At 37.5% G+C, this 25,712-nt stretch overlaps 1 protein-coding gene across 1 annotated transcript in view; it reads right to left on the reverse strand.

The window, feature by feature from the left end:
- Positions 1-576: 576 nt before the first annotated feature.
- The window catches only part of LOC126162501 (juvenile hormone esterase-like), a 132,952-nt gene continuing 107,816 nt past the window's right edge, over positions 577-25,712 (reverse strand). Inside the window, exons 8-10 of the mRNA XM_049919049.1 lie at positions 24,473-24,623; positions 16,317-16,449; positions 577-1,047 (exon numbers count right to left, since the gene is read on the reverse strand). Of these exons, the coding sequence (XP_049775006.1) occupies positions 879-1,047; positions 16,317-16,449; positions 24,473-24,623 (453 nt within the window). The 3' untranslated portion in view covers positions 577-878. The remainder of the gene's footprint in view (positions 1,048-16,316; positions 16,450-24,472; positions 24,624-25,712) is intronic.

The following is a 25,712-nucleotide window of genomic DNA, read 5'->3' on the forward strand; positions in this document are numbered from 1 at the left end:
CGAAGTACTTTTTGCATTATTCTTAGAGGTGTTTTCAGCAGAGTACATGAGTTTTGCTTTTTTAATGACAGAGTGGGTGATTCAACAGTTCTGTAGTAATGGAGTTCCAAATTTTTACTACTGCTTGTTTTCAGAACTATGTAAACATGTGAACTCCCTCTTACTAGTGTAAGGCACTTTAATCCCAGAAGTTATACTGACTGAGTTGATTCACAATCATAATAACTGTCACGATAAACTTGACCTTCACAGTTTTGGAAATGTGTTCCTCTTTTACAATTCAAACTAGTCTTAGTGCCTCCTGATATTCATATATTTGGGAAAATGAAGTTTTTTTTTAAAAATTGAGATATAATTTTTTAAAATAATGATGAAGTAAAAGACAACATGGTGAAAAGACATACTGTTTCACAATCAGAAAGAGGTCAATTAATACTTCACCCAGTAAAATACGTCTGACAACTCTGTTAATTACAACACACAATAAAGCATTTCTAGAATAAAATTTTGTCTTTTCTTTTCCTTTTTTTTTCTTTTTTTATGTGGAATTTTCATAATCTATTCTGCTATAAGAAATCAGAGGCAGTTACTTTTTTTATTTCCTCACATATAAACTTTCATATATTAGTAATATGTTTGCACATAACAAACTATGTAAGAAATATACATATTTACACTGCTTTTAAGAGTCATTTTATATGACTCTTTTTACATAAATAAGTGTTCAGATAGTGAGTCATTCACATGATCCCAAATCATCTTACATTCCTCAGTCTTTTTTGTTGGTCAACTAATGTCTTTACATTGTTTAGTAAATATTACAGTCTTGCATTCTTACAGAGTTATTTCATTACCATATCAGTGATAAGCACATATTATCACAAATTCAGCTTGTTGTAGAGATCTTCCCAAAATGACACACGTTCTTGCAACAAGTTGCTTCCTACTTCCAATCCTGTATGGCTGATGTTGAGATATTCTGGATTATTTGCATTAAATAAAGGCCATTTAACAGTCAGCAGTGGGTCGTCCTCAGGAGTTGGGTTCCTGCCATAGAATAATTTTTACAATAAGGATGTACAAATGAAGTATTTTATACATTCAGGGTGATCCAATTAATAAAATACAAGGTTGTGCTGAAAAGTGAGGCCTCCAAATTTTTTATATGAAAACACTTAAACCTTTTTGAATAAAATAAACATTATTAACACTCTACATCTTTATTCTTCATGTCTACAACTTTATTTCTCAACATAGTCACCTTGGCAATGAAGGCATTCCTCCCAATGAAAGACTGGTTTGTTAATACTGCCACTGTAGAATGTCTGACTGTTGATGGAGTCACAACCTCACCTCTGCATTCACCATTTCATCACTACCAAAGTGAAGTCCTCAAAGGTGTTCTTTTAGTTTTGGAAACAGATGAAAATGGGACTGGGCCAAGTTGGGATTGTATGAAGAATGACTGATGACAGTGAACTCAAGGTGTCAGATTGTTGCAGATGTCACAGTACTTTGTGTGGCCTTGACAGTCATGCTCAAGGAGAGGGTGCTACATGTGTGTATGAACTATTTGAATTTGTGGTTTCAGTTTTCTGGGGGTCTTGGACTACCTTGCAGAGCTTATGGTGATGCCCTTAGGCACAAATTCCAAATGCATCACACTTTAACATTCCAGAACACTGAGTATGACTTTGCCTGCTGATGGCATGGTTGTGAAGTTGTCTGGTATCAGTGATCAATTGTAGCAGAACTCAGCTGATGCTTTCCTGTTTTCAGGGTCAAAACTATGAAGCCAGTTTTCATCACGTCACAATGTTGTTAAGTAATCCATCACCCTCATATGCACAATGCAAAAGAAATAGTTGACATGTGCAGTCTCCTGTGTTCCATGTCAAGAGTGAGCATACAAAGCACCCACCATGCACACAGTTTTCTGTATCACAGTTCTACAATTATGGCCTGTACATGCTCTTGTGATATGCCACATTTTACTGTAAGCTGTCTCTCTGATGAGTTCATCAATCCAAATCCAAAGAGTCTCGTTGGTCACTGTACACCGTCATAAACTCCAAGCTCTGTCACACACACTGAGGTTAGCCCCACCATCTCCATTGTAAGCACAAATAACCCAACATCACACATTACTAATTTTGACACAATGATCACCATACAAACTTTCATTCTTCAATGTATTTCAATTTGAGGCAAGTTTTCTGCAGTTATAAACTTACAGCATGCCATTTCTCATGCATTGACACAGTTATGTTACACCGCACCATGTTATATGTTACAGTTTGGAGCCCTCTGGTGGCAGAAGGTTGCCACTAGCATCAGTGATGTGGGAAAGTTGACCAAGAAATATGCGTGACATGCAATACCTCAACTGATACTGAGAATAGAATTAAAAATTCAGAGGCATTACTTTTCAGCACACCCTCATGTGTGAGTAGTTGAGAGAGGTGTCGTTGGGGGTGACAGCTTTAGTAAATTACAGAAGTATAATCTCACTGGCATCAGTTGCCTATTTGATTAGTAGTTTATATGTTATCCAGATCTTTTCTATAGTATCTTATACATTTACCCTAAATTCTTGGAAGCTAATAATAGAACAATTCAACTAACAATATTCACCATTTTTTTTCTAAACATATGTAGTGAAAAAAGATCTAAATGACAAATCATGAGTCATTTTGGCTTACACTGGTACAAGATAAATGAATTAATCTGGCAAAATTATAACTCATAATGAACTTTATACTGAACACAGATGCAAAAATCCTCAACAGTTAAATAAATATTAGTTGAATACCTGTGAAGAAAGATGAGCACTGTAAATTCTCTTAGCTGCCCTTGGATCCACAGCCAAAACAAATTTTCTGAATATCAATCTGCCATACTGGCTGTAAGTTGGCTTAAAATAGCCTTTCATTTTGTGACAACTTTTACTGGCCAGTTTCATGTGTATAGGTATTTTCAAGATGACAACTAGTCAAACAGTTAAAAATGTTGTGGATTGTCTGAACATTAAAACTAAAAACATGACACAAAAAGTTTTCCAGAACAACAGTGATGTAGCATACCACATATAACTGTGATAGTTGAAGTCTGGCCAACATGATACATTTTCAACAATATATGACTAGACAAATGTACTCACTTGAAAATGGCTACACAGCTGGAACAGCACAGCAGTGTGACTGGCACGTGTAAAGTAAATTTGTGGGGTATCTTAAGGAAATGTTGTATGGCAGGTATTATTTGACCTTGAATATGGGAAAGTTGCAATGCAAGAAAAATTTAGTGAGAAGCAGAAAGACCTGCAAAAAATTGTTGCTTGGTGCTTGGACTGGTCATTGACTCACTCACTCATTCATTCATTTATAATGTTCCATAGACCCTATGAAGAAGGAGAGCCTGAGAGTGAGTCATGGTATGTATTAACACAAGACAAAGGTATCATATAACTTTAAACTGAATATTGCATTGACAATAAACTAATACTATTCTATTAAGTGCTGTTCACACTCATTGTTGTGGTCTTCAGTCCAGACACTGGTTTAATGCAGCTCTCCGTGCTACTCTATCCTGTGCAAGCTTCTTCATCTCCAAGTACCTATGGCAACCTACATCCTTCTGAATCTGCTTAGTGTATTCATCTCTTGATCTCCATCTACAATTTTTACTCTCCATGCTGCCCTCCAATACTAAATTGGTGATCCCTTGATGCCTCAGAACATGTCCCACCAACTGATATCATCTTCTAGTCAAGTTGTGCCACAAATTCCTCTTCTCCCCAATTCTATTTAGTACCTCCTTATTAGTTATGTTATCTGCCCATCTAATCTTCAGCATTCTTTCGTAGTACCCATTTCGAAAGCTTCTATTCTCTTCTTGTCTAAACTATTTATTGTTCATGTTTCACTTACATACATGGGTACACTCCATACAAATTCTTTTGGAAAAGACATCCTGACACTTAAATCTATACTCAATGTTAACAAATTTCTCTTCTTCAGAAATGCTTTCCTCGCTATTGGCAGACTACTTTTAATATCCTCTTTACCTTGACTATCATCGGTTATTTTGCTCCACAAATAGCAAAACTCATCTACTACTTTAAATGTCTCATTTCCTAATCTAATTCCCTCTGCATCACCTGATTTAATTCGACTACATTCCATTATCCTCAATTTGCTTTTGTTGATTTTCATCTTATATCATCCTTTCAAGACTCTGTCCATTCTATTTAACAGCTTTTTCAGGTCCTTTGCTGTCTCTGACAGAATTACAATGTCATCAGCAAACCTCAAAGTTTTTATTATTTCTCCACGGCTTTTAATTCCTACTTCAAATTTTTCTTTTGTTTCCTTTACTGCTTGTTGAGTATATAGTTTGATTAACATCAGGGATAGGCCACAATCTTGTCTCACTTCCTTCCCAACCACAGCTTCCCTTTCATGTCCCTCGACTCTTATAACTCCATCTGGTTTCTGTACAAATTGTAAATAGCCCTTCACTCCCTGTATTTGCTCCCTGCCAACTTCAGAATTTGAAAGAGAGTAGTCCAGCCAACATTGTCAAAAGCTTTCTCTAAGTCTACAAATGCTAGAAACTTATAGAAACTTAGATTTGCCTTTCACACTTATGACATCTAAATTCGATCAAATAAATCAGTGAGAAAGCTGAACTTTGAAGAAAACTGCCAGCTCTTCAGTTTAATTATATAGCTACTGTTTATCTAGTTTTAGTAGCTCAATATTTACCATTTCTGCCAAAGCTATTTGCTGGAGGCTCAATTTCACTTGAATAACTAGTTTTGTTTGTTCTTGTTTAACAATATTCCCATTTGTTTGTGTCTTGTTCTTAGAGTTTCTAAAAAAAATTTTAATCGTAGTGTTGTAACTATGACAGGAAATGTTTTGGGGTTGCTGCTAATGAACACACAGCAAGACCGACAGGAGGAGCCCGTGAACAAACAAGACAGATGAACGGGAATGGAAGGACAAGCACAATGACAGACAACTGAGCAAGACACCAAGATTGACAACAAAAAGCAACTGGGTCACAAGAGACAACCTCATGAAATCAAAACAATGCCCACTTGTAAAATTGGAAGTAAGCTCACACAATGTAAACATGATGCCTGTAAGCAAGATATCAACTGAATCAACATGAGTACCAGACTGCCTCACTGAGTGAGATGCAGCCGCCTAAATACATGGCAGGGTATGTCACTATTGGCCGCTGAGACCATGTGCTCCATAGTGGCGCCCTCACGTTAGACTTGGGCCCATGAGTGTGCGCAGCCACAGTTTATGGCGCACCTGCTGCAGTGACCTCTAGTGGTCATAGAGTTCCATGCCGTCTGGCACGGATTAAAAAATCGCAGTGCTCGGTATCAGACATAGTGCACGAGTTTGGTTTTTTTAATGACAGAGCGCAGGGTTCAACAATATTGGTGGTAATGGAAATTCAAATTTTGGCAATTATATGTTCTCTGAATTATATAGAATCTCTTTTCCTACCACATGATACTTTAATTGCAGGAGTTATCTACTCCTTATCCTTAGTTATGTTCAATTTTTGCTTATTTGCTTGGAATGAAAGCCAGACAAAAATTCTACATATGTAAATGTAATGCATTGCACAAAAATAGGTAAAGAGACTTTGATTGCTTGTTTGGCTATTAATTACTGAAAACAGTGAAAATCACAAAATATGTGTGAGTTGTCATCTAGTATGATAAAATGGAATGACCACATAAAACTAGTCATAGGAACAACAAATGGCAGGCTGAGATTCACTGAAATAATTGAACCATTGCCAGATATAATTAATAAAGGTGATGGGAAAGACCCAAAGAACATTAGTGCATTTCATCACTGGTTTCTTAAGTAAGCACAGGAAAGTTATGAGATGCTCATCAAACTCCAGTGGCAGATGCTACACTAGAGACACAAATGTGTTTACTGTTACAATTACAAGAGTATATGTTCTAAGAAGTGTCAGACAACATACTACTTCCTTCATCATATATCTGGCAAACTGACCACAACGAAAGATTCAGAAAAAAATTAGAGCTCATGCAAAGGTTTGTCAAGAGCTATTTTTCCTGTGCACTATCTGTGAATGGAAATGGAAAAGGGGAATAATCTACACCTTTTTCAATCCCTTGGAACATTACAACTTGTTACATACCTTTATTACTGAATGGGGAAATGCAGAGAAAGTTATGTTAAGAGGAAGGCAGTTATATAGTAAAAGCCTACAAATAATGATTGCCCAGTACTTTCTTTCAGTAGGGGAAATCCTTGATTGTACTAACAGACACGTATACAAATAGAAACAACTATCATAACTTTTGGAACTGTTAGTTCCTTCTTCAAGGAGAAAAGCAGAATAGGCCGGAGAAGATCAGAAAGAAGGAGTAGGTCACTCAGATCCTGTCTCTTGTGAGGATGAGGTCTGTCTTATACATAATCTGAACCCTGGTTCACATGCTGCCTTGCTGCCAGTGGTATGTTTTCTGTCTGTCATCAGTCATTGTTACAAGATAGTGTTTCAGTACACTGATGTAGTAGAAATTATTCTCATGTATTTAAGTACAAGCAGGTTTCTTTGCAACATTGGTATTAGTTTACTGTCAAGTGAAAAACTTACATCAGAAAATTTTGGAGCAAGATACTTTTTAAAGTATAATTAGTCAGGTGTGTGCCATCATCTAGCAGTTCTGAATGACTTATTAATACAAATAATTTAGATAAAAGTTAGCAACTGAATTACTATAAAATGTGTAACCTGAAGAAAAGTTAGTAGTGAGTTCATTGAGACCTTGCCATGTAAAAGTTCTTGCTGCATCAACTTTTATCTATCTACTTTAAGTTTGCTAGAACTGATGGCAAGAAAGAATAAGCTCCACACTTACAAGATAATTTAACATATTTACATCAAAGCACAAACTACAACCATGGTGAATTAGCATCAAAACATATTGAGAGTGAGCACCAGAACAGTGGAACAAAGAATTACATGCATAAAAATATTACTGTTGTCTCTGTTCACTGATTGATATCACTTGCCACTATATTGGCACCTCTTTTTGAAATTTGGCACCCAAGGTATATCAGGATACTGGTGATGAACAGTTCTTCCAGCTGAAGCAATAGGTGGAGGGACTGTAGGTGGTATGGTGTGGTGTGTAGCCTGAGGTCTGTGTGGTCTCTGAAGGCCATTGTTTGAAGCAGCCCACTCAAAGCCCCGTTGTCCTGTGCATTGAGGTGATTGGGTTTCACCTGCTCTATGGAGACCATTTTATGCTTTCCATTCCAATCCATCATGAAGTCATTCAACAATTGGCACAGCACTCAGAACAGATCTGTATGTTGTTGGTGGATAGGGGGACGTACAGTATCATCCCATAGCCAGACATGCACTGATGTGGCCGGATCCTTGTGTATGAAAACTGCTTTGTTGCCATGATGTTATGGAGGATGCATGTTGATCCATCATATTCTCTCTTTTAATCATCTACCAAAATTAGACATGTGTTCCTCAGATGGTAGGATTGAAGGTTTGCTGGTCAGTAGATCAGCAGGTAGACATACTTGGTCACAAAACACCAACTCTGCTCGTGAACACCCAAAATCTTCCTTCACCGCTGATAGAAGGCTCAACAACGTCATAACCAAAACTTTGATTGACTTAGAGCCGTGCACCATCAACACAGCCTTCAGAGAGTGGCAAAATCTTTCAACTAACGTGCTGCTTGCTGGGTGGTAACCAGTTGTTTGAATGTGACTACAGCCGTATATCTGTAACAGCCCTTGAAATATATAAGCCTTGAATTGTCTTCCACAGTCACACATATTCACTTGCAGTACACTACAGCAAGCAAACCAGCCTGCCAATAGTGTTGTAGCCACAGTGTCTCCTGAAATATTGGAAATAGGGAATGCTTCTGGCCAGTGGGTAAACCAATCCACCACAATCAACATTTGGGAACATGGAAGAGGTCCCATGAAATCAATATGTAGGTGCGTAAAACAGGCTGTAGGTTCAGCAAACGTTCCCCTAGGCACATGCAAAGTGTCTGCCAACCTTACTCTTCTGACACTGTAAACAACATTGAGTTCAGTAGTGGGAATCCTTTCTAACTCTGGACCATATGAACAATTTTTCCAGCAGTTTAGTTGAAGCCCTGACCTCCAGGTGTGCTAAATTATGAAAGGGGCAAAAAGTTCTTTTCTGTGACTTGGAATGCAATGATGTAATATATCCTGTGATGTATCACACCATAATGGTAACTCCCAGCTCTTTCATCTTCGCTTTATAAAACATCAAACCGTAAGACTGATTAGCCAACAACTGAGCCAACTCAAAGTCTTCCTTCTGACCAACCACTAGTTTCTCCCAGCAGACTGCCTTGACACTGGTGGAGCTGTGATAAATAATCATCCACAACATTATTCATGTTGCTTATGAGTCTAATGTCTGTGGAGTATTGTGCCATGAAGTCTGCTATGCAACATTGATGGAGTGATGCTAGATCTGTCATCTTGGAAATGAATGCCGTAAGTGGTGCATGATCTGCACAAATTGTAAAGCGTTTGTCTTCCAGGTATTCTTTGAAGAATTTAACCACTGCCTAAATCGCTAATAATTCAAAGTGTTTTCACTGTGCTTCTGTCAAAAGCTGGGAAAAAACAACAAAGGTTGCCAATTACCATTGATCCTCTGTTGTAATGTTGCTCTGACTGCCTCCTGACTGGCACTGGTTGGCACCATGACTAGGATGGTGTAATAATACGGCCTCCACTGTAGCAGCCTTAAAATTCCTTAAAGACCTCCAGTAGATTCTCATTTCACAGTACCTTCTTGTTGCTCAAGCTGAACTTTCCCTTCAGAAATGCAGTCAAAGGAGTCTGTTTTGCAGCTGCCTGTGGAAGATGGTGTAAGTAGAAATTAATAATTCCCAAGACTCTTCATAGTTGCTTGAAAGTACTGGGAACCACAAAGTCATGGATGAGTTGTACTCTTTCAGGGTTTGGAGATAGACCTTTTGTGGAAACAATGAACCCAAGGAACTCTACACTTTCTTTATCAAAAATGTACTTTGTTGATTACCCCTCAAGCTTCTTAAGCCTCTGGAAAAGGGATTTTTGGTTATGTTATTCCATATTACCATAGAAGACAAGAACATCATCCATCTAGCAAAACAGGAATGGAAGTCCTCTAAGAACCTGGTGAATAAACCTTCTCCATGATTGTGTGGCATTTGTAAGACCAAATGTCATAAAGTTGAAATGGAACAAACCAAATGGAGTAGTGACAGTAGCCTTCTTCCTGTCACCCTTTGCGACCAGAATCTGTGCATATGCATTGTGGCAGTTGATAATGCTGAAAACTCTCACTCCTGCTATGGCATTGTTGCAGTCTGCCACCTGAGGTAACAGATATTTATCAGGAACAGTACAGGAATTTAGGACTCTGTAATCCCCACACATGCACCAATTTTCACCTCCTATATATATATATATATATATATATATCATCATCATCATTTATTGCCTTATCGGGCCTTTAAGGCCTACAGCAAGAAGAACAAAAGGAAAAGTAAAGACAAAAAGACTTACAAAAGTACTCTATACAGTAGTAAAAGTTACATATGTACATTACAGCTTAAAGAAGAAACGAAAAAATAAACAGGGCATTCAATCAAAGGTTTAAAAGGCAAGAGGGATACATTACAGAAACAAAAAACAAAAAAAAAAAAAAAAAAAACAGTTTGTTGCGAAAGCTTGAATTTTGTGTGTATGTTTGTGTTCGTTTGTGTGTCTGTCGACCTGCCAGCACTTTCATTTGGTAAGTCACATCATGTTTGTTTTTAGAGATATATATATATATATATATATATATATATATATATATATATATATATATATATATATATATATTTAAAAAGAAAGATGATGAGACTTACCAAACAAAAGCGCTGGCAGGTCGATAGACACACAGACAAACACAAACATACACACAAAATCTAGCTTTCGCAACCAATGGTTGCCTCGTCAGGAAAGAGGGAAGGAGAGGGAAAGACAAAAGGATTTGGGTTTTAAGGGAGAGGGTAAGGAGTCATTCCAATCCCGGGAGCGGAAAGACTTACCTTAGGGGGAAAAAAGGAGGGGAAAAAGGACAGGTATACACTCGCACACACACACATATCCATCCTCATATACACAGACACAAGCAGACATTTGTAAAGGCAAAGAGTTTGGCCCAAACTCTTTGCCTTTACAAATGTCTGCTTGTGTCTGTGTATATGAGGATGGATATGTGTGTGTGTGCGAGTGTATACCTGTCCTTTTTTCCCTCCTTTTTTCCCCCTAAGGTAAGTCTTTCCGCTCCCGGGATTGGAATGACTCCTTACCCTCTCCCTTAAAACCCAAATCCTTTTGTCTTTCCCTCTCCTTCCCTCTTTCCTGACGAGGCAACCATTGGTTGCGAAAGCTAGATTTTGTGTGTATGTTTGTGTTTGTCTGTGTGTCTATCGACCTGCCAGCGCTTTTGTTTGGTAAGTCTCATCATCTTTCTTTTTAAATATATTTTTCCCACGTGGAACGTTTCCCTCTATTATATATATATATATATATATATATATATATATATATATATATATATATATAACTAGTTGGACAGGTGATATGCACTGAATATAGATGCCTTCAGTAATCTGTCTGCTTATGTCATCCTTAGCTGCAGTGAACCTTTTTGGTGTAAGCATACATGGGCAGGCCATTACAGGAGGTCCAGGTGAAGTCCAAACATAGGGTTGAGTGTCATGCTTGCAAGCAGTTTCCAGTTTCCTTATATTTGCAATCTCCAGAAATTCTCACAGTACTGCGTCACATCTGCTGGAAACTTGTGCCAATCAAGCCAATTCCAGGAGTCAGTCAGAAGACAAGTCTGGAGCCAGTCAGAAGAAATGCAAAAAATCGGCTCCCAAAAACTGGTTCTTTCACTTTTGCCATGAGGAATGGTCATGAGAATGTGTGCTGTAGCCCAAGATCGAGTGTCAAAACTTTTCTTCCTACGATTTCAGTTCTGGAATTATTTGCCATCATTAGAGTTATCTGAACCATGGAACCATTGCCTGTGAAACTTACAGCTGGAAACACACTGCAGTCAGAACCCATGTCTAGCAAAAGCATTGTTCCAGATGTGTTGAACATCACAAATAACCAGCAAGGCTACTTCTCAGTTGTGTATGCAATGCCAAAAAGTTTTGTCAGTTACCTCCAAACTGCCAGCTGCAGCTCCTCAAAACTATAGTTTTCAAATCCATCCATAAATGTTATGCACTGTATTCTTCTAGGTCTCTGAATTGCATAGCAGTCAATGCCTTCCAGTGGTATAAAAACTGTCCTATGCATCCCATTACACATCAGAGGTACATGACCTGTTGATTGATGCGTGTCGAATTGTGAGCCCACAGAAACCTTCTGGGTGACATACTCGGGTATGTTATGCATTGCCTACATACGGCAGTGAGTGACACCTGGAAACATGATATGGTAGATGTAGGAGAAAAGTAGTAGTAGTAGGGAAATTTTTTGTTGATGACCATCTACACCCTTCTGGGTTATCGAACTAGTTTGGGAAATTGCATGGACTGATGCACTGGCATGCATTTCCACTGAAACACCAATGCAACCAACACCATGAAGTTTGAACTGACAGTTTTTGTTTATCCCTGTTTCCTTTTGTTTACAGAGTGGCTATTTGATCACATTTTAGTGCCACCAGGCTTGTAATTCTCTTGAACACTCCATCATTTGTTATACTCTGCTTAGGGGCAGGGATGGCACTAATCCTTAGTCAGGACTGCCTTGACTGCCTTTACTGACAATGGTCAGTTTGGGACCTTCAGCCATGCCAGTCCATTTGGCAATGTTACAACCCTTATGCTCTGTATATTCAGTCACCATTTCAGCTTTGTTGGCCAAGCCTATCTAAGTAATTTGGTGTGTGCTGCTAAGACAGTGATGATCGTTGGTGGTAGCTCCTTAAGCCATAATAACGGAAAGGAAGACTCAGGTTAGCTACAGTGGCCGGCACGAAAGTAAAGTCCTCAAGGTCACAGCTGCTGCCTGCCGCCATCAGGGGCTGCAGGCTGTGATTCGCCCACCTCTCGGCTTTGTTGCCATGTAGGTACTGTTAGCGGTGTGGTAGCTCAGAACAGCTGAAAGCTCAGCATTACCATGCTATATCGAGTGTTCACGTCTGATCTCAGTGTCATACTGTCTTTAGAAAGGTTCTTTGATGTGTGTTCAGTGGTGAACAACAATGCAGGAGCAACGGCCTACTTGTAGTACTCCTCTGGTCAGTGTGTGTAAAGGGCGGAGGAAAGACATTCATAAACAATGCAAAATTATCATATTCAATGTACTCAAGTTTTTGCTGATCTGGCTGACAATGAAGAAGCGAGGAATAACTTAAATTGTGCGCAAATTCATAAAATTACTGCTAAAGTGTGTGGAGTCTCCAAGTCAACTGTAGGTTGTATTAGCAAATCTGTGTCATTGGCAGAATCTCCAGACATGAATGAGTGTTTTGATTCTCCAAGAAAGGGATACGAACATGAACGGAAATCAACCGACTTTGATGATTTTAGCAAAGAGCTCATGTGTAGAACTGTACTTGGATATTACAACAGAGGAGAGTAATACAGGCTGAACTCTGTGAAAAAATTAATTACTCAGGCTTGGAGACCTCCGTTCTTTGTCCTCTCTGCTCCCTTGGTTTCTGATTCAAGATGTATAATGACGGACGGAAATTCTTAATGGAATGCAGAGACATTGCAGCAGCAAGAGCAAAGTTTTTGCATACAGTGCACTTCTTGCTTAGTGAAGACACCAGGCCTGTAGTGTACTTAGATGAAACTTGGGTTTCACAGAACTACACCAATAAGTATATATGGCACAACTCCAAATGAAATGGCTGTTTGAAAGTGCCTACTGGTAGAGGTGGCTGATTAATCATTGCCCACACTGGTTCATTAACCACAGGCTTCACACCAGAGACCAAACTTGTTTTTCGTGGTGGGAAAAGTTCTTGCCAATCCGATTACCATTCAGAAATGAATCAAGAAGTTTTTAAGAATTGGTTTATTTGACTTTTGTCTGCGCTGGAAGAAGGGTCAATTATTGTGATGGATAACACCAGCTACGACTCCATTCAGACAGAAAAGCTGCCACATTAAAATTGGTGCAAGGCAGATATTATGGAATGGTTAAATAGAAAGAATGTTTCATTTTCAGTCCATGAAACAAAGGCTGAACTCCTGACTAAAGAAGAAATCGTAGGTGTCAAAAAGTCTTACAAATTAGATCAACTGGGAAATGAAATGGGACACCAAGTGGTACATCTACCACTGTGTCACTGCCAATATAATCCCATTGAATTGAAAATTGAGACATAGTGAAAAGGAATACTACTTTCAAACTTGCTGATGTCAACAAGCTAACACACGAAGCTCTTGACAATGTTACTAAGTAGGACTGGGAGACGTGGGTAAAACATGCAGAAGCATTGCAAGAAACTGATTCCTTGAACCAGGGTTTAAGAGCCACTTTAGTGGAATCTGTGATGATACACCTGGACAAAACAAGTGACAGTGGATCTGAAGACATGGAGCCAGAAAATACTTCAGTTTAGGTAAGTGCTGTCTATGTAAAAAGCTGACTTGATTTAAATGTTTGTCTATTCATTTCAGTTATAGAGGACGTGCTGCAAATGTTTTTCCCTTACAGTACACGTCTGATAAATTTATCACAAGTGGTGATGATTAGTTTACTTGAATGTAACTGTCAATTAAAATAAGACTGCCAGTTCTGCATTAATTAACAACAGTTTTTCCTAAAAACCTGTATCAAATGTCTTTACATTTGGATATAATCTTACGGCATTCAGTTTAGTTGTACATTCGGATTTTAACTTCTTTTTTCAGAGAAGGATTTACTGGCTGTTTCATAGTAAGGGTAATGCAGTTTGTAAAATGACAAAACATTGTGGTGCTTCTGTATCAACTGTATATATAAACAGTGCTGTAATATCAGAACAGTCCCAGCACCTATTCTGATTCTCCAAGAAGAGCTTAGAAATGTATGATATTTGACAACTTTCACAAAAAGCTAGAACATAGAATTGTATTACTTTAGTATGACAGAGGACAGTATCCAATGGCTACAGAAATACAGGGTAATGTCTGTGATAAAATTGATTATTCTGGCCAGTCACTTCAATGCGCTGTCTTCTCTGCCCACTTGGTTTTTAATTCAGAAACTGTAATGATAGATGAAATTTGTAACACAAGGCAGGGACATTGCAGTGGTAAGAATGAGGTTTTTGTGTACCGAGCACATATTGTGTGCTGAGAATAATAGGCTTACAGCAAATTTAGATAAATTTAGGTTTCACAAAACCTTTCGAACAAATATTTTGTTTGACTTCAGTGAAAATATTGGCTTCAAAATAACTACAATTATTTTTGCGTAGCATATATTGGCACTTTGAGTGATTGATGCAGTGATGAAGGATATGTATTAGCAGCCAGTAAAATATTTTCAGGAAGTAGGGAATATTCTCAGTTATATTAAAGCAAACCGTCCAAACAAAACTCTTGGTGATGGCCTACAACGACTCACGCACTGCTGTGCATGGAATATTATGGAAGTAATTTGCCTCTGTACATGATACAATACAATAATTATGTCTGAAATGTAATCAAAAATAATTTTGTAGTTTTCATAACAACTTTCTCACAGTAAGTTTCTTTGCAGTCCTGCAGAACAAAAATTCATCAGTGACTACATATTTCACTACACAGTTGGCACTACTTCACACCTCTTACAATATTTTATTTTTTATCTCAGAATACTTTTATGCATCCAAAATAAAAGACACAGCATATGCATCTCTAAACTTTGAGGATGTTCATATATTTTTTTCAGTCCAATTACATTAGTGATTCTGTTACTATCTCAGGTTGAATTAAAAAATTATTTTCCTCCGAAATTTCTTGTAACATTGGTTTTAATTTTTATCCTAGCAGCTAGTGAGAATTTTCTTTTGGAAAGTACTCCATCATATTCTATACTAAAAATAGAGTTGCCCAATTTTTTAAAAAAATTTTTATGAACATTTAAAATTATCACTATAAAAAGAAACTGGCTATGCTGTAAGACAGTGGATGACCTTGATGCCCATTTTTGTGCTGGCCAGTATAGTGAATTTTAGTTTTTCCAATATTTATTTCAGTGACATGTCACCAGTCAGTGTCTCTTGTAACAGTTTATGTAATCTGATCTTTGGGGTTAAAAAGCACTCTTTGATTAACACCAATTTTAGAATCTCATGTCTCTGTGAACTTAACGAGTCCTCTGCTTTCATAATTTGCGACTGATCCAAATATGCAACCACACAATGAAACCTGTCAAGTGAAGCTAGGATGTCATGTTCAAAAATATGCTCTCTACCTGCCTGAACCATAGGTGCAGTGATTTTGTCCAGAAGGTGGAGAGTTTAACATTTCCAAAGTTCCTACTGTGAACTGTAGAGACTCTAGGTTCATTTGAAGAGCTTGCCTCTGCTGTGTTGTACTGTACAGCTACATTTTGAGGTAGGTGCTGTGGCTCCAACTTGATTGTAGCACCATCAGTATTGTTAGTCATCAATCTAGTTCTTCAGCAGCATCACCACTTTAGCTATCTGCCTTAAGTGGATAGAACTTATGGCAAGCGAGAATAAGCTCCACACTTGCAAGACAACTTAATACGTTTACACTGAAGCTCAAATTACAAACATGGCAAGTTAGTGCCAGAACATATTGAGAGCAAGCACCAAAACAAAGAAGTACGTGCATAAAGTTAAAGCACACTGAAACATATCACTATTATCATTGTTCACTGATAGATTTCAACCGCCATTACAAACTAAAATATTTATCATGCACGGTATTGGAACTTGAGACAGAGAATATTGTCATCTCTTCCCAGAAAGTTCTTCACCATTCTTGACTCAAAAGTCATGGAATGATGTTGCAGCCATTAGTCAGAAAACAGATACCAGTAATTAATACATACTCCAAAAGCTGCAACTTGCCATTTTTTCCTAAATCCCCTTGACTCATAACCTGAAGTTGGAAACAGCTTTAATCATGTCAGTTCTATAGCAAATAAATAAATAAATACACTAACAACTAAACAGACATTTATAAAACTACAGCACTGAGAACAATGCTGAATATTTGCTGTTACCCAGTCTTAGCAAAATTTGTCCACAGTTTTGTCATCCTCGCTATAGCAGTTTCTTCTGCAGAATGGGGTTTGACTTCTGTCGGCATGGCATTGTTTTTGAAGAGGTAGGCAGTTTCATCAGAGTGACATGCACCTGTAACAAAGAATAAGATGAATAATGTAGGGTATTACAACAGTAGACAGTGCAGGAAGGAAATAGTGATCATAAATGAAGAAATGCAGTCATTCTCCTGTAGCTGACTGATGTTTGATCCATAAACATATTAACAACAAAGAAAGTTGCATGACCTTTCAAGTGAACAACATTCTTTAACCAGCTGATGTGCAGTTCCTCTCTCCTCACAAATGTACACATTTTTGTCTGTAATGCATGACTTATTTTTTAGTGACTGCATACGTTAACTCATGGTGGTGGGAGGGAGTTGTTATGACATCAGGGGAAGACAGTATGTGTAGGTGGCACAGGAATGAGGAAGCCAGAGAGAGGAGAAATGTGTCATTCAACAACAGCAGTAAAATGAGAATTAAATACTCATAAAAGAGGGTTTGGATATTGGTGTACAACCAATTCAGTACAGAGGAGGAACTTGTTGGTGGTAAAAGATAGCAAAGAATGGGCTACATGATGGAAAGGGTGCAACCAAGAATAAGCACACATGAAGATTTAGGCCAAGGGTACTGTAAGAGTTTTATTTACTTCTGATCATGTTCTGAAATGGGTGGTGTTCTATGCCATATTCTACCTTCATCCTCCAAAGTAGTATTCTACCATCCACACAACCTACAAAATATACTGATCCATCTCTATGCTAACACAGCTTAAAATCCTGTACCTCATGGGTATGCCCCTATTTAGGACACAGCTACAAGACTTGTTCCATACATCCACCCAATGTCTCTCAGATACTCAACATCCTCAGTTTTTTGAATATTTAGTCTTCATTTTGTCATTGTCACTGTGATCGACTTGCCTGTCTCTACCCTGTTCTAATACCTTCTACTTGTCCTTCACATCTTATCTCCTATCACTCACCATATTTCTTTCCTGGCCCCCCTCCCCACTGTGATCCACTTGCATGTCTCTACCCTATTTGTAATACCTTCACATTGTCCTGCACATCTTATCTCCTACCACTCACCATTTTCTTTCCTGGCCCCCTTCCCCACTGTGATCCACTTGCCTGTCTCTACCCTATTTCTAATATCTTCTCCTTGTCCTGCACACCTTATCTCCTACCACTCACCATATTTCTTTCCTGGTCCCCCTCCCCCCAAACGCAGCCACTTTCCTCCAATTGATCTGCTTGGGAATCATTTATAAACAGCCAGTGTCACAGTGCCACTATAGCCATCTCTCTCTCTCTCTCTCTCTCTCTCTCTCTCTCTCTCTCTCTCTCTCGCTCTCTCTCTCTGTGTGTGTGTGTGTGTGTGTGTGTGTGTCTGTGTTTTCCTTCATTTTTGTTTACAAGAAATGCAGCAGAACTGAAACTACAATTATAGGCATTTTACTATTAATACAATCCTTCTAACAATATAACTATTTGTGTTTACATAGTGCTTATAGTGCTTATCAATGTTCAGAAAATAATCATTTTGTTGATAAGCAGGATACATGTGTTATAAAATTAGTACAATATAAATTCTCAGCCATAAAGCTTCACCAAGAAAGGAAAAGGAAAATTTCAAAGAATTTTAAATGTTGCTGAATCACATTATTCAGAGAGAATTTACATGGTTAAAAATGAGAAGAAGTTAATCAGAGACACTCAGCAGATGAAACTTAATTATTTCATAAAGACATTCTTAAAATATTATGAACCCAGTTTTCCATACAGTGGGTCAGAGACATTTACTGTAGAAGATGAGAAAAAGTGTGTCTAATATCTGGGATCAAATATTTTGAGCTAGGGATAGAAAGCCATGTTTAATGCAAAGGATGAGCACTAATGAACACCTAAAACTGCACTACAAGCAGTAAGTCTTATTAAAAAATTCTTCAGCAAGTCATCAAAATGGAAAAAAATCATTAACTGGTCACAAAAAATATTTGGATACAAGAATGTAAATTTTACATGACTCTATATTAGATATATGCTGACTTTGCAGTATAGGGACAGGTCATAGTAATGTGTGTAAAATTACAAAAATGCTTTGTTTGAAGTAGCAGATAAAAACAGCAGCTGAGTTGTATAGGAGTAGGAGCTGTGGCTTTTCTCAAAGTAGCTGTTTTTCTCTTAATACTTACTTACAAGTAATCTAGAAGTAATTACCATACTTATCATTTCAAATAGTTTAGTGGTAGTCATAATTTGTTGTATGTATATGTTGCAGAAATAGTCAGCTGTGACTGCTCCTGCCTATTAATGTGTAGCTTGACTCCTCCCATATCACTGAAGGCCTTCCTCCATGATAAGATTTACAGGACATAATGTATGAATTATCAAGAACTGCCAAAATATTTGCGCAGCTTTTTTCAGATAGTATTTCATTATAGATATCTGCATCAACTGCACAGGGATGGATTAATGAACTTCTGTGGGTGGGGGCACTTGCCTAGAAGAGAAAGATGTCGCAGGTGTCCTCCCCTTGAGAGTTATGGGAAAAAACTTTCAAAAACTACTGTTTCAAGCTGTTTTAATACTTAAAAATGTCAAACAATTGCAAAAATATTTTTTATTTTTAGACAAAAAAGGTTTAAATCTTTTGAAATGTGTAGCATCCGCAACCTTTTTCTAAGTAACTTCTTTTATATAACTGTCAACACACAGCAACAAAACACTCATAAGCCTTTTGTTAATACAGAGTTGATAAGCAAATTAAAAGACTTAATTTATTGAGCAACATTTTTGCCATATATATATATATATATACACACACACACACACCATAAGGCTGCTTAGCCAAGAGTCCTGTTGTCTCAGCTATACTCCATGTCTTCCAAGCCAAGATGTTAGCATCTGGAAATGCTTCAAGGCCACCATAATCTGCATGACTGCCCCATACCACAGCAAGTGTCAACCAGATACTACCTCCAAACACTGCTTGTACATCACAGGTAAGGTTCAGATGGAGTCCACGAATCAATTGCTGTTTATTAAACTGCCCTGCCAAGTCAATATGAATCGCCTTCAAACTGCGATACACAGGTACGCTGCGCCGCCAGTGACGACGTTATGCACGTCGCAGAGGCATTGCTATGGCACGTTAACACAAGTTAACAAGTATATAAACAAAGATGATGTGACTTACCAAACAAAAGTGCTGGCAGGTCGATAGACACACAAACAAACACAAACATACACACAAAATTCAAGCTTCCGCAACCAACGGTTGCTTCATCAGGAAAGAGGGAAGGAGAGGGAAAGACGAAAGGATGAGGGTTTTAAGGGAGAGGGTAAGGAGTCATTCCAATCCCGGGAGCGGAAAGACTTACCTTAGGGGGAAAAAAGGACAGGTATACACTTGCACACACACACACACACACACACACACACACACACACACACATATCCATCCGCACACACACAGACACAAGCAGACATTTGTAAAGGCGAAGATTTTGGGCAGATATGTCAGTTGAGGCGGAACTACAGAGGCAAAGATGTTGTTGAATGACAGGTGAAGTATGAGCGGTGGCAACTTGAAATTAGCGGAGGTTGAGGCCTGGTGGGTAACGAGAAGAGAGGATATACTGAAGGGCAAGTTCCCATCTCCGGAGTTCTGAAAGGTTGGTGTTAGTGGGAAGTATCCAGATAACCCGGGGAGACCTTGAATAGATACTGAAATATTTTTTTCTAATTTTTATTTTTAGTACAATTCACAATGATACTTGTTTTTAAACAAACATATTGGGAATAAAGATGCAATATCAATATTAATTATGTTATGAAAACAATGTATTTGAGACTAATATCCCCAATGAAGTACAATGTAAACAGTGAATATTACATTGTGAACAGTAGCTCAAAGCTTACTTGCAGGTGCATAAAGTCATAGTTTTGATTGTAACCTTTTTTTTTTTTTTTTTTTTTTTTTTTTTTTTTTTTTTTTTTTTTTTTTTTTTTTTTTTACACTGAGTCGTTAAAATCTGGCAAAGAAGATGCTTTTACAAAAACAATCATGTTTATATTTTTAATTTTAGTTCTCTAGACATAGAGTAGATATTTGGTATGCTTTATGCATATTTTCATCTGATGAGCACTTTTCTTGGTGTTCATACAAAATTGCAATTTAAGTGTGTGAATGCTAATTACTCAATCTCTTTATGTCACAGAAGAACAACTGTCATTATATTAAATATTACCTGTGCTTAAGAAAACATATCTTTTCTGCTCTTTCTGCCATTATAGTAGACATGTCTACAACTTTTTATTTGTTAATAATGATGCGTCTATGGACATACAACAAAGCAAGCTCTAGTAAGCAGTTTGTCCACATTGGTTTTCCAACCAATTATTAATGAGTATGAGTGTTGAGGAAGATTTTCTGCTGTTGCAGTTCACACAGTAAGAGAAGAAAAGATCAACATCAAAGATCTAATTGTAGGAAAATTTCCGAAGTGCAAAACTGCAAACACTCAACTGTATAGCCTGGCAGAAGTGTTTTGTTATGTATTCCACTGTACTGCACTGTGTGAAGGCTTGGGCACTCCAGAAATGCACTTCCCAGTGGCGTCATGTGAAGGTGCCCAAAGATTTTGGATATGCTCTTCAGTTCTCTTCAAGGAGTCTAACAATAGTAACAATGACAACAATAGGTGCAAAGCAGATAGTACCCTGAGGGAAAGGCAAAGCACATGCTGCTGTGGCAGCAACTGCAGGAAGTCTGAGGTTACTATTAATACTGTCTGCCAGGTAATAAATACACAATGTTAACAGCAAGGGTTCCAATGAACTTTCCTAGATTATGCCCTTTGAACTCTAGAATAGCTAACACTTGAAACATTTTTTAATTTTTTAACAAGGCAGTTGGGTGTAAGCACCACATGCTTTTATGTAATGAAAATTTTCCTTCTTGGGGATGACTTACCGTCAAAGATAATTCTATATTGGATAGAAATAATCAAATTAAATTAACTTACTGATTTGTTTATTTCCAAAACTTGGAATGATGATGTGTGAAAGTGGCTGAACTCAGTTGTTTAACAAGATCTAAAACATGCATTTTTTCAATTTAAATTTTCATCTACACCCAAAAAGTTGGAAGATTTTGCTTTACTTACTGATTCTCACCTATTCTTGGAATGTTATTAAAAAATACAAGGAACAACAGTGGACCTGGTACTAAACATTGTGGAATTGCATAATTGTTTTCCTCCAGTCTCAAAAAATTCCTTTTTTTTTTGTAGTTGTTGGATTGTGTAATATAACTTTCTTCATTCTTTTTGTTAAGTATGACATAAGTGACTTGTTAGCTCCACTGTTAACTCCATACATTTCAGTTTCTCTAATAAAATTCTGTAATTTACTTAGAGAAATTTGCTGCTTGTGTCACAGAAAATACTGGGTGCTCATATTAGTTAATCAATTCTTGTAAAATTTAGTAAATGGATAAGTGACAGTATTCAGATTGTGATTACTATACATATTATTATTATAATGATAGAAGACTGTTCTAGAGCACTTACTTTCTTTAAACTTTTAGAAAATCAGGTCAGTAATTAAAAGTTTCTGAACTATATGTGGGTTTAAAGGGACCAGACTACTACAGTCATCAGTCTCTTAACTATATACATCACCTGTTTTGTACATAAGAGGGTGGTTTGAAAAGTTATCAGAACAGAATAGAAAAAAAGTAATTACATCACTGAAACTTTTTTTTATTTTTCAATGTAGTCTCCTTGTAGATTTATGCGCTTGGTTCAAGGATGTTCCAGTGCCTTGATCCCATACCAAAAATGAGTTTCCTCCAGGCCTGCAAAATAGTTGTCAACTCTGGCCTATCAATTCTTCATTTGAAGTGAATATTCATCCTCCAAGAAAAAGTTTCAGTTTTGGGAAGAGATGAAAGTCTGATGGAGCCATATCAGGTGAATAAGACAGGTACGGCAACAATTCATACCTTGTTTCTTGCCATGGTGATGGCACATGTGTGCAGGCGTGCATTGTCTTGGTGGAAGATGACTTTCTTCCTTGCTAAACCTGGCCTATTTTCACGTATCTTTTGTTGCAATTTGTCCAGGAGGTTAGCATAGTATTTTCCAGTAATTGTTTTCCCATTGGGAAGATAATCTACAAACAAAATCCCCTCCACATCCCAGAACACTAATGCCATGACCTTTTTCAGTGAAGGAATTGTCTTTGCTTTCTTTGGTGGCGGAGGGTCAGCATGTTCCCACTGCTTTGACTGTTGTTTTGTCTCTGGGGTATAGTAGTGCACTGAAGTTTCAACTGTGGTCACAAACGGGTACAAAGAATCTTGTTTGTTTCACCTAAAAAGGGCCAAATATTGTCTCATGCATTTTTGATCCAGCATCAACAGTTGTGGCACCCATCTTGCAGATAATTTTTTCTTTTCTAATTCTTCAGTTAAAATGTGGTATGCTCTTTCAGATGACATCTGGCAAGCATGAGAAATTTCATGCACTTTCAATTGGTGATCCTCCATGACCATTTTGTGCACTTTTGCAATGTTTTCTGGAGTAGTGACGCGTCTTGTCCGACCACTGTGCGGATATCATCTAAGCTCTCCCAACCAAATTTTAATTCTTTTGTCCACTTGGCAACAATTGAATATGAAGAAGCAGAGTCCCCCAGTGTATCCTGGAAATTGGCATGAATGTCCTTTGCTTTCATACCATTCTTTACAAAGTAATTAATCACTGCTCGAATCCAGATTTTTTCATCTTCACAAATCACTATGCGGGAACAACAACAGTGTCTTTTTCCTGACCAACACAAGGAAGGGAAGGCAGCTATCTCATTTCCACCTTTATAATGAAGCAACTTTCTGTGCAGGTTTATGTGTATGTATATGTGAACTGGTATTCAAGTAGTTCTGAAGAAGAATTAGTATAAAATCTAGAGTTATTTTGAATTTTGTTTACATGTCTGTTGATGGCTACACATCTCAAGTGTACAGTAAGTTGTTACCTTTTAGTCCTTCCAATATTTGTCTTTCACCAAGGACTTTCATTTACCATATACACTAAACAGAAGAATTCTTTCACTTGTATTGATATAGTTTCCACAGTTTTTATCTTTAGTAAGCTATTGTACTATTTATTATTCTACCACACTTTTGTTATCGTTTTTGTCAGTTTTGCCCTAAGAGGACTGTGCTGTTTGTAAGGCACAATACTGGTACTCAGCATACTTACCCCTGCTCTGAAACTTTCTTTCATCTCTTTCATTAATATTTTCCCATCTAAGGGCTAAGAGAAAGTCAAAATCAAGGACCTATAAGCTTCAACTATTTATTTGGTAAACATTTAATGTAATACATAGCTAAACTCGAGTTGCCAAATACTTTATGGCCTCAGAGGAGTGTTTTTTACCATTCAACAAGAACAATTAGACTAAAGCCTTTCAATGTTGCTGCTAAAAAGGGTCTTAACCATGTTGGTCAACATTTGTCTAAAAGATGGAGTAAATGAATACAGTGTAAAAAACTGGGAACTTACACTAATTGGGAGCTTATTTTTGGTGCAGTTCTGCCATTTATTTATAATTTTTCCTGTACTAATTTAGTGAGGTGCAGGTGGAAATTTTCAGTTACTCAGAACTATGTTTGTATTTCACATATACAAACTACTTTTCTCCTATAACAAACTCTTTTTTAATTTCATAATTTGATTTTATCATTTATTCTCCTGATTCTTTGTACTTCCTGCTGATGACAGCTGTTTTCTTATGTATGGATTAGGATGGTGAAGCTACTACTATCAATAAGTGTTAATGCAGAAAAAAACAATTATTGTTGTCATGTAAGTGAAACTATGAAAATGCTTGTTGAATATTATTAACCAGTGTTGTTGTACTATACATGAAAGATAAAAAGATTTCAGCTATATCATGTAGCAAGATGCAGTTGCTTTGGCTTACTTCTTCTAGAAGTGTAAAAGGTGAGGAAGAAAACTCTCATTTAGAGTATACTTTGTCTCCGAATGATTATAATAAGGTGTAACAGCAGGTTGTAGATAAAGTTATTCCCCCTACCTCGTTTATCTGGAATGCCAAAGAGTTTCCTAGCATAGTTGAGACCTGTATCTGCAGAAAAGTGATACAGGTGAACTGGACATGACTTCTGCACTGAATGTAGAGTTGCAGCTCTCACAACAGGATAATTAAACTGCTTGTCACCCAGCAGCTGCAATGGAAATGTCACATTATTCCACATTTATTAAAGGTTATAATTGTATGCACTAAATTAAAATTATAGGTTCCTAATGCCTATCTGGCAACACTACAAAACCCAATAGACTGCTTACAGCACATACACAACAAGGGTGAGGACTCATTTTTTAGGCCAATGAAAAGGGCTGGTGGTGAGTCTCTACAAATGAAATCAGTGGTGGAATATGTCACAGTAGGTAGCAGATATGGCTTAACTTCTTCCAAGTCTTTGGTGTCTGTAGAATGTGCATTAAGTGAAATTGTGTTTAGTCTTTTATCCTTTGACTACTGAGACATAATCACTACAAAGCCCATCAAGGTGCAGTGCCTGCACAATGTAGTCAGTTCGAGCAATGAGGCCTTGTAGGTGTATGTGTGTGTATGTGTACTCTGTTAGCTCTGAAGACGGATTAGTATGAATGATTAGCAATGTTCTGAGTATTTTTTATATGCCTATTTATGCATCAACACTTCAGCTAGATGCAGTTATGGTTTATTAAACACAACTTCTTGCAGAATACTTAATTGAATAAAAATACTTATTGTTTCCAGGTTATCTCTACATGAAAGAGAATGTTTATACACAATGTGTTTGACTATTACAGGCAAAGCAGCAAGTAAAGGACAATGAAACAAGCAAATAATGCCAGTAAACATTGGTCCAGAAACCAGTGGTTTCCATGATATGATGTATTTCCATGATATGATGTATGCACAGTTGCAGTCATACCAACATTAGAACAAATGTCTGATTTTTTTTCCCTTATGGTCAAAGGATAAGTACATGATACATGCAAAATGGTGCACACTATCATGTAAATGTGTAGGAATACTTAGCATGTATCTTTGATGTGCCTTACCAATATCATCAAACCCCAGGTCTCCGGACTTGAACCCACTGGATTTTTTTGAATTAGGATATTTAAAAGCTTTGGTGCTCTCCAGCACTCTTTAAGGCATCACCGAACTCTGGGGATGCATTGCAGATGGTTGTCAATGCATTCAGAACATGCCTGGGATTTTTGAACATGTACAGGCATTGATGGTCAGGCACACTGAAGCC

Source organism: Schistocerca cancellata, chromosome 2, assembly GCF_023864275.1.
Source record: "Schistocerca cancellata isolate TAMUIC-IGC-003103 chromosome 2, iqSchCanc2.1, whole genome shotgun sequence".
NCBI classification, from domain to species: domain Eukaryota; kingdom Metazoa; phylum Arthropoda; class Insecta; order Orthoptera; family Acrididae; genus Schistocerca; species Schistocerca cancellata.